This window comes from Stenella coeruleoalba (assembly GCF_951394435.1).
Source record: "Stenella coeruleoalba genome assembly, chromosome: 10".
Lineage (NCBI taxonomy): Eukaryota > Metazoa > Chordata > Mammalia > Artiodactyla > Delphinidae > Stenella > Stenella coeruleoalba.
Genome location: NC_137156.1, coordinates 20,398,279 through 20,412,939, shown reverse-complemented (window position 1 = coordinate 20,412,939; position 14,661 = coordinate 20,398,279). Strand labels below are relative to the sequence as shown.

Here is a 14,661-nt window from a genome sequence, read left to right as displayed (position 1 = left end):
AGAAGCCACCAGTTATGGTTACTATTTAAAACTGAAAAATAAGAAATAGCAACAACAACAAAAAAGAAATATGGAAGCAAAATCAAAGTAAACGGCTAAAGGAACAGGAATTAATTGCCCTGGGGAATAGGGAAAGAAACAGCCCCCCGCCTTTATTTGTTAATAAAAAGCCTTGAAGAACACCTGACATTTTAAACTATGAGGAGCACGTGTGCAACTTTGACTTTCAAACTTCCTTCATACAACTTGATGGTCTGACCTGCGCCTAGACCTCTACGTAACAAACTGACAATGATCTGGTTTTATATAACAAAATAAAACAAATCACAACTTCTGGTAGATTCCATCATTATTTGACAAAAACTGATGTACCTAGTTCTATGTGTGCACTTGGACATGCAGAGAATCCTCCTAGAGCAGTATCTTTGTAGAAAGTGGGTTTTACACCTTATAAAGTCTGCCCAACTTTCATTCACAGCCTATTAAAGAAGGAGGCAGCTTTAAGGGCAGAGGACATCACACTGGCGGTGACACCACAGATGATCTAGATCTAACGCGCACAGATCTCTCCACTAACTCAATTTCCAAAGTTTGGGAAGAGGAGAGCCTACAATTTTATCTGTTTATACAGATACAGGCCAAAGACTGTCTTGATTCATGAAACCAATAGTGACTGAGGGCAGGTGATACATTATGGGCTGTGTCAGACACTGAAGTTATAATGAACAGTAAGACCCAGGCATTGTTTGTGAAGAAAAGCATCCTTTGGGAAGAAAAGACTTGAAAGCCAGTCATCAAGAAGGATTTTCCCGTTTGGCTCAGTTTATGCTGGTATTGCTTGAATCTTTTGTGCTGAGAATATGTCCATCTATTCCCCACGCTGTAAAAAAATTAAAAACCAAACAAACTCTGGAAGGATTCTGTTGCCCTAACACGTGTGTGTAGAGGATGAAAAAAAAGGGGGGGGGCAGGGTTGACTCAGCACTAGAGAAAGAGCAATTAATTTGGGGGGTTGGGGGTGGAAGGTGGGGGAGGAATAGTCAAGGCTTTCCCCTGACTAGAATAAATAACACTTATTTTGAATAAATGACATTTACATTGGATCTTGAAGGAGAGGAGAATAGAATTTTCCCTAGTATGCCAAGCTTCAAGTGTCAAAGAAGACAAATGATTGGGTCCTAAAGCTTATAACATTAGGTAAGTTATACTGGTATGGACACAAAAATTTAACTTATTCCCACCTCACCATCCTGCTAAGGCAAGATAAGGCACATCAATCTATAGAACGGACTAGCTTCTTCCTTCCCGGTGCCTGGCCTGTTCCCCCTCAGCTTATCAGGACGGTTCAATTCGTTCTTGAATTTGATATCTCAAGGTGAAGAACACTTCACAGACACAAATCCATATTCAGAGTGTACTTGGGGATGGATCTGCATATAGCTGGGGATTAAGTAACTTGGTACAAGTCATGCTTAAAGGCTGGAGTGTTTCAAGTTAAGCTCTTAATAAAAGTACTATTGAGTTGTCTTCTAAGGAAACTCCATGTTGTTAATAAGAAAATACAGAGGAAACTTTTTAGAGGCTAACTCTGAAGGCTCTTCACTAATTCTGTTGTCATTCTGACACTGTCTGTTAAAGCTCTGTCATTTAGCAATGATATAGGCCCCCAGATACATCAAATTATGAACGTGAGGAATTTTTAAATACAGCTGACCCTTGAACGAGGGGGTTAATTCACATATAACTTAGAGCAGGTCCTCAGTATCCGAGTTTGTCCACATCCACAGATCAACCAACCACAGCCTGTGCAGTACTGTAGTATTTACTGTTGAAAAAAGTCCACAAATAAGTGGACCCGTGCCGTTTAAACGTTCGTTGTTCAAGGGTCCACTGTAAGTAATTTCAGCCTGCCAGTGCCCACTGTCCTAGATATACCCAGGTGAATGTGATGATGCCCTAAAAAAAAAATACCTTGGGGAGGTACATTCTGTGCTCTGATTTAGAAGAGTACAATGGTCCTTCAACTTGAGCGTGCCTCAGTACACCCTGGAGGGCTTATTAAAACACTGGCTGCTGGGCCCCACCTCTAGCTTCTGATTCAGTAGGTCTGGGGTAGAGGTTTGAGAATTTGCATTTCTAATAAGTTCCCAGTTGATAGTGATGTTGCTGGCCTGAAGATCACATTTGCAAACCACCAGAACAGTAAATCCCCTGCAAAATGTACTTACATGAAATGTACATGAAATACATTTCATACTTACATGAAATAAGAGCCTTAGTACATACTAAGTTTACTTGTAATTGTTAGTAATTTAAATATGAATTAAATCGTATGATTAGTGAAATGACTCTGAACTCACTTGGAATCCATTTTGGTCACCTTCTTGGTGAAAAATTCATCTACACCTTCATCCACTCTCCCCATAAGACCATTCTGTTCACCATCTTGGGACACTAGGCTGGTAGCACAGCCCTGCAAACCAAACAGGTGTGATATTAATTTACATTCAACTTAATTCGGCAAACATGTATTGCTAGATTCAAGGCACTGTGATAAAGGCCATGGGAAGGACAAGACTGACTGACATAGGGCCCTTATATTCTACTGGAATAGAAGTCACATTACAACTGTAACAAGGGTAGAAAGAAACAAAAGTGAGAAATGCACTAGAAACACAAAGCCTGCTGGAGGATTAAGTCTGACTGCTGTCGCAGAAGCAGCTTGGAACCTAGCAGGCTATGAAGAGTCATGTGTTCCTGAAGCAGAGGAAGGCATTGCGGGCATATTGGTAAGGGAAGAGAGAATGCGTGAGAAAATGATACACACACTACGTTTTGAAAACAGTAATAACTCCAGTGGCCGGGGCCTGAGGTTTAGGGATAGAGTTAACTGCTGAGTATTAACCCTAGCAGATACTAAAAATGGCCACTCCAAACACCCCCCCCCCACCACCACCACCACCTGCTTTCTTTCTTGCTTGCTGGAAGAACCCTGATTTCAAGATGGAATACTTATCTGAACAAGTCAGATACATTAATCTCCTTGTCTGTGACTGGTAGGCATGGGCATGTGATACAGTTCTGGCCAGTGAGTTACCAGGGGGCTCATGGGCAGGTTTTCCTGCAGAGGAAGGGATGCATTTTTTTCTGCATGGTTGTGGGAGAGAGGATGTGATGTCTGAGCTGCAGCAGCCACCTGGAGTTCAAGAGGAAGCAAACCTGAGGACAAAATCCACCATGCTGAGGATGAAAGAGCAGAACAGTGGAAACCACCTGGGTGCTTATGCTGTGAATAAACCAGTCCTGGATCCCGAGACTTGTGGATTTCTTGTTAAGTAAGAAAATAAGTATTTCTCATGATTTACGTCATTTTTAGTTCAGTATCTCTCATTATCTGTAATTGAATGAATACTTCCCAACTAATAATACAAGGACTGACAGTGAACAACCTTGAATCCTATGCTAAAAAGTGCGGAATTTACTTTGTAGGTGAGAGGGAGCCTCAAAGAAATGCCATGACTCAACCTGTATTTTGGTCAGATGATTCTGGGGCAGCATGAAGAATATACTGGAGAAGCCAGGGATTATAACTAGGGAAATCTGTTCAGGAACACAAACGAAAGACTTCTGTGATTGTTTGGTCTAGTCAGGAGGAGATGAGGGACTAAGTACTAGTGAAATGAGAAGAGAAAGAAAGACGTTGCCTAAGATGAGGTTGAAGTTTCCAGGCTGGGTGAATGGGAGCATCATTCTAGGGAACATAGTTCAAAGATTCAACTTTGGGAAGAAGATGATGAGTCCAGTTTCAGGCAGTGTTATCTGAGGTGCTGTGGAAATCCAGGGGCAGGTGTCGAAAGCTTGAGTCTCAGCACAGAAGCTGGTGAGAAGGTATATGGAAATTATTCACCAATCTAGCATTTCTCTTTGAATGGACAACTCATAGTGAACTCAGTAACATGCTTGGTTTGTGTCTGCAATAGTGTATTAATATTTCACACAGATAGGTTGTGGGCCATTGAGAAAGGACATGTATCTTGCCCATTCTGTTGGGCAGAGGACAAGTTCCCATGTGGTTGCGATATCTGAGCAGGTTGTCTTGCCACAGAGCGGTGGGAAAGTTCCTTCCTGTAATCTTGATTTGCAAGTCTCAAGTTGCCTCTGGGGGTACCTGGCTCTTGTCTGCACAGGCACTGTTTAAAGAAAAGACCCATCATTTGCTTTAAACAATCATTCACTGGCAACCTCCCTTATAAAAATGAGCTGTGTGTTTGAGTTCACATTTGTGAAATGCTGAAAAGTGAGCAGACAATAGGTAATAGACCAAGAGCCCTGTGAAATGTGAATAATGAAAACAATGAGACCTCTCATCTGATTGGCGCTTTATAGTGGAGCAAGGCTTTCTTGTGAATTGCAAGAGAGCAGAGAATCAGCCACGTTTGAGAATTCAGTTATGGAGAGAAAGCAGCTCACTGAACAACTGCTGTTTAAATTACAAAAGACAAAGTAGGGGGAAGGGTGAGCTGTGACAAAGCGAGAGAGAGGCATGGACATATATACACTACCAAACGTAAGGTAGATAGCTAGTGGGAAGCAGCCGCATAGCACAGGGAGATCAGCTGGGTGCTTTGTGACCACCTAGAGGGGTGGGATAGGGAGGGTGGGAGGGAGATGCAAGAGGGAAGAGATATGGGAACATATGTATATGTATAACTGATTCACTTCGTTATAAAGCAGAAACTAACACACCACTGTAAAGCAATTATACCCCAATAAAGATGTTAAAAAAAAAAAAAGACAAAGTAGCACAGAACTTGCTTGGATTGTCATTTTTCCTTTTGTAAAAAAATGGAATCTCTACAGTAATAACAGCTCCCTAAGTTTGTACAGTGCTCGATCGTTTACTATTTCATCTTCACACCTACCCCTTGAACTGCAAAGGAAAGATAGCGTTATCCTAGGTTTTGGTTAGTAGATCAAACCTTGGCTCAGAGGGTGAGGGGTGCCCACACAGGTCACCTGACTGATGGATGAGAAGGATGTGACCCCAGGACACGTGGTCCTAACACCGGGCTTCCTTCCAGGGCACCCTCGCTTGCCCTCAGAGGCTGCCTCTCAAATTCCTCTTCCCATTTTGAGGGGGAAAAAAAAGTTTTACTAGTATAATTTCTCCTTTCAGCCCTTTTCTTTTTTGCCTGCTTTGAAACAATTCACAGCTAGCATAAAAGGTCTCTGGGGACATGAAGAACAATCAATGGATTTCAGAGACGGAGGCACACAGGGCTCAACAAAGCAATCTGGTTTCCTGTCCTGTAGGACAGGCCAGTTTTTAGGGCTGGACAGGACCTTAGAGACCCCACCCACCACCCCGGGGCCCAACCCTGTCATTTTAGAGATAAAGAGACTGGGAGTAGAGAGATTAAGAGAAGTCCAGGATCACTGGGAGACCTTGAGCGAGATGCAGCTTAAAATGCATCTGTTAAAAGCAAGAGGAGTCAGCACCCTGTAAGAAGAGCAGCAGAGAAGCTGAAGACTAAAATGACATGCGGTTTGGCAGGAGAGTTCAAAGACAAACACACACGCTGTTTCAGGTCAATATCCAGCAAAAGGAAAGGAAAGGAAAGGACATACAGACATGGGAAGTTCTCACAATTCCATTTGATTTGGGTCTTTAATGTCAAGGAGAATAAATTTCAGACTAAAAAGGGGAGCGGAGCTATTGGAAAGGAAGAGCAGAAAGCTTAGCCCTGAGCTAGCTGGAACCAACTGCACCTGTGCTCAGAGGCAGGCTTTTGCAAATAAAATCAGAAATCGCTGTTGTTGGTATCTGAGAAATAAAGAAGGTAGATCTCATACCTCTGGTGTATAAGTAAATGCTAATAGGATAATTTGTGAATGCTTAGAAGATAAGCCGGTGATTATGAAGACTAAAGACAATCAGACCACCCTCCGTTCTCCTTTTCCTGGATTATTAAGATGAATGCACCGGGGCAGCACTGTAGGGGGTGCACCTGGATTTTGACAAGGCAGCTGCCAAATCTCTCGTGTCTCCACCAGCCGGGGTGGGGTGGGGGGGGGGCGGGCCGGGGGCGAGAGCTGGGCAGGAAGGAAGGACAATTAGGTGCATTAGGGACTCTGAGCAAAAGAAACCCGAAGAGTGCTAATTAGTGAGTTGAATAATCTTGAAATTTTACATGCATACATTAAACAGTAAGAAACATGGAAAATTAAGAGCCAAGCAATCAAGCCAGGAAAAAGGACTCCAAGAGGAAGTAAAAGAAACAAAATATAATTTAAAAAAAATAAGGCAAAAATTAATGAACTTGAGAGGACCAGTAAAGCTAATTCTTTGAAAAAGACTAGTAAACGAGACCTTGCAAAATTAGGAGAGAGGAATTAAGATATATTAGAAATGGAAAAATGGGACACAGCTATTGATACAGAAGAGATGAAAAATGCAAAAGAATTCTATAAACAAGTAAATGAACTATTAGACTAAGTGGGCAATATCCTAGAAAAAAAGAAATTACCAAAGTGGTCTCAAGGAGAATTAGGTAATCTGAATAGATCTGATGAAATAAAATTCACATTTTACGGCAAGATGAGGAAAATTTAAACATAAAATTTTTCTCTGCCCGTTTGGACCTCCCTCCCCCCTCCCCTTTAGAGTGTATTGTGCATTCTGCCTTAACCAGACCTCCTTAGGCGATAACCTTCCTTTTTAATCTTGTAAGGGGTCAGGATGACCCACTTCTCACTTTGTTCATGCAGGTCTGGATTGTGTAAACTGTCAGTACACCATCTGACGTATCACCCTTTGTCTCAAAAACTTATATAACTGTGTTTCGACCTCTAACAGGCAGAATAGTCCTCAGAGCTTTCTGAAAAACTGTCTCCCGGGTTATAATCCTTAGGTTGGCTGAAATAAAATTTTCCATTTCTTTCTTAGATTGACTATTCATCTTTTTCATCAATAGATCTATAACGAAAGAAATAAAATCCCTAGTTTAAAAAAATCGACATATCAGCATGACATGCACACAGACAGCACATCAGGCCCAGGTGGCTTCCCGGGGGAGGAACAGAAAATCTATAATACTTGCAAACTGTTCCAGAGACTAGGAAAGGAGAGAGAGCATCCCAACTATGTTATGAAGATAGCTGTGATATAGTGATTTACAGTAAGAAATACATATTTGGTCTTCATCCCCATTTCTGGCACAGAGCTCCTAAACGCTTGGAATTTCCTAACTAATGAGAGCCATAAAGGTGTTTTGGTTATGTTAATGAGGTGACTTTGGAACCCACCTAAAAATGGGGGCTGATAGCCAGGAGACCCAACCACGTGATTAGAGGGTTTGAATTTTCAGTCCCACCCCCTCCACTTCAGGGAGCTGATAGGGCCCAGAAGTTCAATCAGTCACCAATGGCCAGTGATTTACTCAATTATGACTATGTAATGAAGTCTCCATAAAAACACCAAAGGACAAGGTTCGGAGGGCTTCTGGGTTGGTGAACATGTGGAGATGCAGGGAGTGTGATGTGCTGGGAGAGGGCATGGAAGCTCCGTGCCCCTTCTTGCACATCTTTCCCTAAGCATCTCCTCCACCTGGCTGTTCCTGAGTTATAATCTTTTATTATAAACTAGTAATCCAGTAAGTAATGTCTGGGTTCCGTGAGCTGCTGTAACAAATACATCAAACCCAAGAAGGATTGTGGGAACCTGTGATTTATAGCCAGTTGGTCAGTATGGGTAACAACCGCCAACTAAAGGTTGTCGCTTGCCATGTCGCTCTACAAGGATTAAGCCATTAGCCACTGCAGTCGCTGACCTTCAACACACCCAAAAGGAGTTCCCTCTGTGCTCTGGGAAAATTGGCAGAACAGGCCTTCAGAGAGTTAAATATTTTCAAGAGAAAATGTCATGAACCCAATTTCTTGCATCTTCCCATACTTAGAAAAGCACTACAATCGTTAAGATATCGGTGCCCCATGACCAGCAGCAACCTTCTACCAAGACATGTGCTTGACTGCACATACCCGTTCTCCAAAATCACACATATGCTGACCTTCCCCCCACCTCTTTGAACAGTTCCTCAGTCTTTGGAGAGGCTGTCTCCCAGGCTATAGTCCTCAGGAAGTCCCCAAATAAAACTGAAACTCACAGCTCTCACATTGCATGCTTTTATTTCAGTTGACAGTATCCGTTATAATAAACCAGTAATAGTAAGTAAAGTGTCCTCTTGGGTATTCTGAGCCATTCTAGCAAATTATCTAACCTAAGGAGGGGGGCATGGGAACCTCCCATGAAGTCCATCGGTCAGAAGTACAAGAGGCGACCTGAGACTGGTATCTGAAGTGAGGGTACCGCTGAGCCCTTCACCTGAGGGGTCAGAATTGAATTGAATTGTGGGACACCCAGTTGTGGTCCAGAGTTGAAGAATTAGCAGGTGTAGGGGGGGAAAACCACACATTTGGTATTAGAAATGCTGAAAGTAAAAACAGCCTCCATACCTTGGCTTTGAGAGTTCTGACATCTAGAAAAGCTCGTTAGGGGCATTAGGGGTCAAGGACAAGCTCTAGAAAAGCTAAGATCCATTTAGGGTGGACTAAGCCTACTCAATCCACCAAAACAAAACCAAAACGATAATATTAAATGACTGCTGCTATTAAATACTGCAGCTTTCTCACCCTCCACTGGAAAATGCGGACAATGGGGCCGGTGTGGCAGCTTCACACAGGTGTTCGATGTGAGAGCACTTTGAAAATCACAAGCTCTGTGAAACCATCAGGCAGCATATTTTCACCGTGAACCCAAGGGAGAACAAGCTGTGCACGTTTTTTCTCAGGCTACCAAGCCTCTGGGAAGATCTATTTAGACCCAGGACTGTAATCCATTATCCTAGGACATACCCTTGTGCTACAGAGTCCTCAGGATGAAGCAGCCTCGGGTTTGCCAACCCTGTTAAAATCAAGTAAGTTGGAAAAGAAAACAATTTACTAAAGTTTTTTTCTTTTGTCTTTTTGAAACCATGTCAAGATATTCAGAATCAAATGAGAGAAATCAACCAAATACACCCAACCTGGATCTGGAATGAGCAAATGACTGACCATGCAGGTAACTGGTTGTGACTTTTATCCATCTACGACTCCAGTGATCCACCTATCATCCAGTGAGTATCGAACGCCTGCTACGTTGTATTGAATAAATTCATGCTAAGCGCTCAGTATACAACCATGGATAATAAGCCATACACCTTCCTACACAGAGCTTACACACAACGAGGGAAGCGTGCTTAGAAAACACTGTATGGCGAGGGCTGTAACAGGGTAAAAGCCAGGCACTGAGGGAGCAGGGCCTCCATGGACGGTTGCCCAGGCTGTGGACTGTGCACAACTAGTGTGGGAGAACAACCTTCCCTGGAGCCGTGCACCCCCAGCCATGTGGGAGAACAGAGGTAGAGACAGGGAGGGCTTCCTGGGAGAAGTCTTGCCTCAGTGGAGGTCTGCAAAATGAGTAGGTATCCACCTAGGAGCTATGGGTAGGGGGATGGAGGGGTGGGGGCGGGGGGGAGAGAGGAAGCAATGACAGAAAGGCTGCATCACTGGAGGCCTGAAACAGGATGAGAGTGAGGGATGCAGGGATGATGAGCAGAAAGGAAGAAGGTGAAGAGCAAACAGGGGCGGCAGTGGGGGCTGGTGTTGGGGATCATATCCAGGTTTCTAGCTTGTTGACTGGTGACGCTCCTTGTGGGGCAGGGCAGGTTTATAGAGAAAGATAGGCTCCCAGTTTTGCATTTGTTGAACCTGAGGTGCTCCGGGGCTTTAAAGTTCAGGAGGCAGGTGAATATCTGAATATGGAGTTCAGCAGAGGAGGCAGGAGTCAACAACAAACTGAAACCACGGGTTTACATGACATCACCGAGACAAATAATACACTCAAAGGCCAGGCAGAGGAAAACTGAAAAGGCATCGCTGGAGAGGTGAATAGGAAAGAAAAGAGAGTGATGACTCAGAGGCCCACAGAAGGATGGAGCCTTCCAGGTCAAGTAACTGCTGAGGTGTCAAGTAGGCTGACAGCTGGCAAGTGTCCACAGGATTAGGTTAGGAGTGACCTTGGCAGGGTCGTTTCAGAGGTGGGTAGGTACAGAATGAAGATTTTGGTGGGTTGCAGAGAGACAGGAAGGTGAGGGAGAAAGACCACAGGCAAAGACGAACTCCTTCAAGAAGTCTGACTGCAAAGGAGAGAAAAGACACTAACCAAAGACAGACGTGGGGTCAATTGCATTAAGGCTCTTTAGCGCAAACAATTCAGTCCTCTCCTGAGTGGAGAGCAGGACGCTGAGAAGCACGCCGCCTGCGTGGTTCTCCCAGGTACGGCCTCTCCTCCACCACTCAGCTTGTGGGGTATCAAAAGCCAGGGCACCAGAGCAGGTCAGGACACGGAGGTGGGGGAGTATATGGGTGCAGTCCAAAATCAAATGCAAACGATTTTTAATCACAAATCTATTCTTTGATACTTAGTCTCCATCTTTTCACACCCGGACACTATAAAATCCTATAGATGTAGCCTTTTTATCTCACCCATGTGACTGGTATTTTTCTAACAACTTCCAAGGGGCAACTCTGTTCTAAAGAGTTGAAAACCTTACAGTGTTGTCTTTTCCAAAATTGTTGAGCACCAAATGAGACATTTTATGTGAATACCACACACACGTAGAGGTTCCATTCTCCTTAACTACAAGCTTTCAGGTATGCAGCACGCTTTTATAAGACTCTCCAGGTTTCCCTGGAGGAGGACAGGGTGAGGGAGAGATGGGCCCCCTCCAGCCCACCTACCGCTGCGTGCGTGGACTGCTGCTTCTTAGCCCGTTTTGGTCTTAACTTGGTAAAGTGCTCCAGCTTCTTTCCTTCCTCGGACGGCAAGTCAGAGATAAACCCCGAGCTCTGCTTCTCTTGTCTGATGGATGGGAAAGGCGGGTCTTCAACGTGAATTGGCACTTCTTCCAGGGCTTTATCAAGGTCAAATTCCATTTCTAAAATAAAGCAAAGCCCCAGGTTGAAGCTTATTGCATAGAGATGGATAGAAAAGTTCCTAAAAGTCATTTTAAGTCTATCACTGAATAGCAAACACTCATTCACAAATCACTTAATTCTCTTTCTCAATATTTACTCACTTAGAGCATCCCTAAGAAACATCCTTGAAGTGGTCCGAGGTTCTTGCTGAGGGGTGTTTCACGGTTATAAGGAAATGACTGGCATTAGCAAAATACTCACTCACCAAATGCCCTGGAAACAGGCCGCAGCATCCGGCTATGAATAGTCTTCCTTTTGGATTTAGGAGTCATCTAGCAATAAAATAAAGAAAGCACTTAGACAGGTATTCCCAGAAGACTTAACTTTCGAAGTTTAGAAACATTGGCGGGGGGGGGGGGTGATATTTGGGATCAATTGGTTTACGCTCAGTATTTACTCCTTCAGAGGATGGTTAGTAACATCTGACAGCCAGACTGAAGGCGCGAAGCCACGACATTTCTAAATGTTTACCACTTTCTCAAATGATAGACCCAACTTCTTTCCCCCAGCCCTATTCAGTTAAATTCTATTTTTATAGCTAAAAGGAACAATGAACGATATAGGATTTAACTCTAACCTGCACACGAGGATGTTAAAACAGATATAAGGAATAAGAATGAAAGACTGTAAAAATCAGTCGCTAAAAATTGAAAACACAATTACTCACTGTTCATTATCACAGCAACATCAATATAAGCAACACCAAACTCTTTGTCATCTTAATGATTTAAGCAGTTTAACTGTTTTTTGTTTTTTTTTTTTTTGCGGCACGCGGGCATCTCACTGCTGTGGCCTCTCCCGTTGCGGAGCACAGGCTCCGGACGCGCAGGCTCAGCGGCCATGGCTCACGGGCCCAGCCGCTCCACGGCATGTGGGATCTTCCCGGACCGGGGCACGAACCCGTGTCCCCTGCATCGGCAGGCGGACTCTCAACCACTGCGCCACCGGGGAAGCCCAGTTTAACTGTTTTGTTTCACATTTCTGCCACAAAAATTTTGATCTTTACATTATGAGCAAAGACCATAGACCAAAGACCAAAGAAAAAAGTTGCCATGATTTAGAAGTCTATCTGCTGTCCCTTCTCAATAAGACGTCTTTGATCCTTCTTTTCCTTTTAAAAAAGGAGACCAAAACCCAAACCATGCCCAAAACTTCTTAGAGCATTTTTCTAGCATTGGTGTCAACTGTTGATTATGTTAAGTCAAACCTTAAGGAAGACATTAGCTTCTCCCTCAACACGATAACTCATGTCAAAGCTGGAGGGGACCTTTGTCATCACCTCCACAAATTGCAAAGAAGAAACTGAGTCATGGAGATGATAAGGACTACCACTCAAGTCAAGAGGAGCAGGGCCAGGGACAGAGCCAGTTATTAAGGTCAGCCCAGCATCCCTCCTGCCTCACCACTTGTGATCAATGAACGGATGGATTTTAGGGGTGTTAACTGCTTTGATACTGGAAACTGGTATTCGTGTAAACTAAGATATAACTGAAAGAACTTAGTTTGTAGACTTTCATTTCACTTAATAGGTTGTCATCTAAAGCTTTCTCAGAAAAAGAAAATCCACAGGTTGATAACAAGGTTCAAAGAATAAATTGTTTCATATTGACCTTTAAAGCAAACAGCTTTACAGTTTTGACAATCTTATGTCATTTTTAACAATAATATCCTTTTGCTATTATTTACTATTGAGAGAAAAAGGAGATTAAAAATGGTGAGCAATAGAATTTAAATCCAGACTGGTCTTCCTGAACATAATGAAACTTGCTGATTTGGTTCTTTCAAGGTTTTTTAAAGGCAGACAATCAGAGGAAAATCTCTTTATAAAGCATCGGGCTTTGCAGGTTCAATAAAAATACAACCAATCCAATGCAACTGGAAATGAATCCAGTTTCAAGATAGTTCTCCCCAAAACAGGCCTTACGGTTGGTTGAAGGTGGTGTGACTGGTCTATTCGTAAGTGAAACCTCTAAAAATAATTTTCAAGGAGACACAAACTATCAAAATATATGCTGTGTTTGGTCATAAAAACTCCTTCAGTATTGTATCCACTTGTGCACAATCTTGATAGATAAAAGGATTAAGAAGTAGCTTGGGATATAATTTCCAGCCAATTCATTTAGATAGTCACAGATAAATAGGAAAGAAGTTTAAAAATGCATAGAATGAAGATGTCTTCCAAAATTCTTTCCTGTCACTCCTGATTAGATTTTATAAGAAAAAGTGTTTGTGGGCAAAAATAATCTGGGTCAAGTTTCCCTATTTAGCCTTTATAATGAATACCAAATACATGTTAAAACATATGACAATAATGACATTTCAACTATATTATAATTTTTAAATGTATAAAAAGAAATACATATAGAATTACATATAAGAGAATATATATAACATATATAAAAAATATCATTTACAAACTGATGCCCAACTGTAAATGGATCATTCCGCTCAATCCAATTTTATAGACACATTGAGAGACATACAACATCATCAGGATTTTTGATGGCTGACAGTAATCAAAGGGAAACCAGTTGCCTTTCTTGGTCTCGCTTTCTAATGCCTCAAAACGTAGTACACAAAATTTGAATATCAGAAAGATGCATTCTAATGCATTTTCATTGCTTTCTTTCATTTCATATGCTCTTTACATGAGCATATAACTTCCGGTTGCATTCTGCATAAAACTCTCTCCGTGTCTGACATATCTGTGAATTCTGAAGTTGTGCCACGATTGGACAGGGCCAACGGCCTTTTGCTAAAATGGTCAGAGCTTGCAATCAGGCTGGTTTCTACAACTGGTGTTAAGAACGCAACCTGATTTTATACATTTCTTCCGATGGATGAACTGTTTTACAATCTCTTTCATGAGAAAGAATAAATATGGATTTAAGTATAACAATGGAGAAAAAAAGTGAATTTTATTTCTTCATAGTTTTCTTTCTTTTCTTTACAATTGTTTCTTCCCTAACAGTTTTACAGACAGTGTGGACTTGCTCAATCTTATTGGCTCATTCCTATGATTTGATTACATATAAATCTAAAGCAAGAGGAAATGTAAGAATGATACAATTATCCACCTATGTGTACATTTAGGAACACATACTGTATGTTTCTCTAGAAAGATGGTTTCTATGCACTCTCTTCCCCCTTCTCACACCTGTTGGTTAGATGAATTGAATCCTGGAAAAAAAAAAATCTGGCTTTACCATCCAGATTTACATTTACTCTCTTCCCTTTCTGAACCAAAATGAAAGGGTTAATTTTCTCACACTATGTCTTAGTCCTTGTTTATTACTCTTCCTGGACATTTGTCAATGCTTAAGTATTTTCTGATCAGAGAAATCACAAAGTGCCCAACAGATGAAGGGGGTCAGCAATGGAAGCAGGAGAGGTACACACGCCAAAGGGACCCTTCACAAATCGATGTATGATTAACATTGCCAACTATTACTTCAGGCCTAGACAAAGTTACTTTGTCTTTCAAAGTGCATTTTATGAGAAGTAAGTAATTTTCAATATTCACATCCTCAGGAAATATGAGGAACAATGTGTTAAACCCTTTAAAATATAACTTTAGAAGGAAAACTC

The 14,661-nt window shown here is 42.2% G+C and overlaps 1 protein-coding gene across 7 annotated transcripts in view; it reads right to left on the bottom strand.

The window, feature by feature from the left end:
- Positions 1-14,661, bottom strand: part of CARMIL1 (capping protein regulator and myosin 1 linker 1) — a 353,818-nt gene that overhangs the window by 20,567 nt on the left and 318,590 nt on the right. For all 7 annotated transcript variants that reach the window (XM_079933710.1, XM_079933709.1, XM_079933705.1 and 4 more), the window contains 3 exons: positions 11,279-11,345; positions 10,837-11,033; positions 2,361-2,473 (listed from right to left, as the gene is read on the bottom strand). In XM_079933710.1, the coding sequence (XP_079789836.1) occupies positions 2,361-2,473; positions 10,837-11,033; positions 11,279-11,345 (377 nt within the window). The remainder of the gene's footprint in view (positions 1-2,360; positions 2,474-10,836; positions 11,034-11,278; positions 11,346-14,661) is intronic.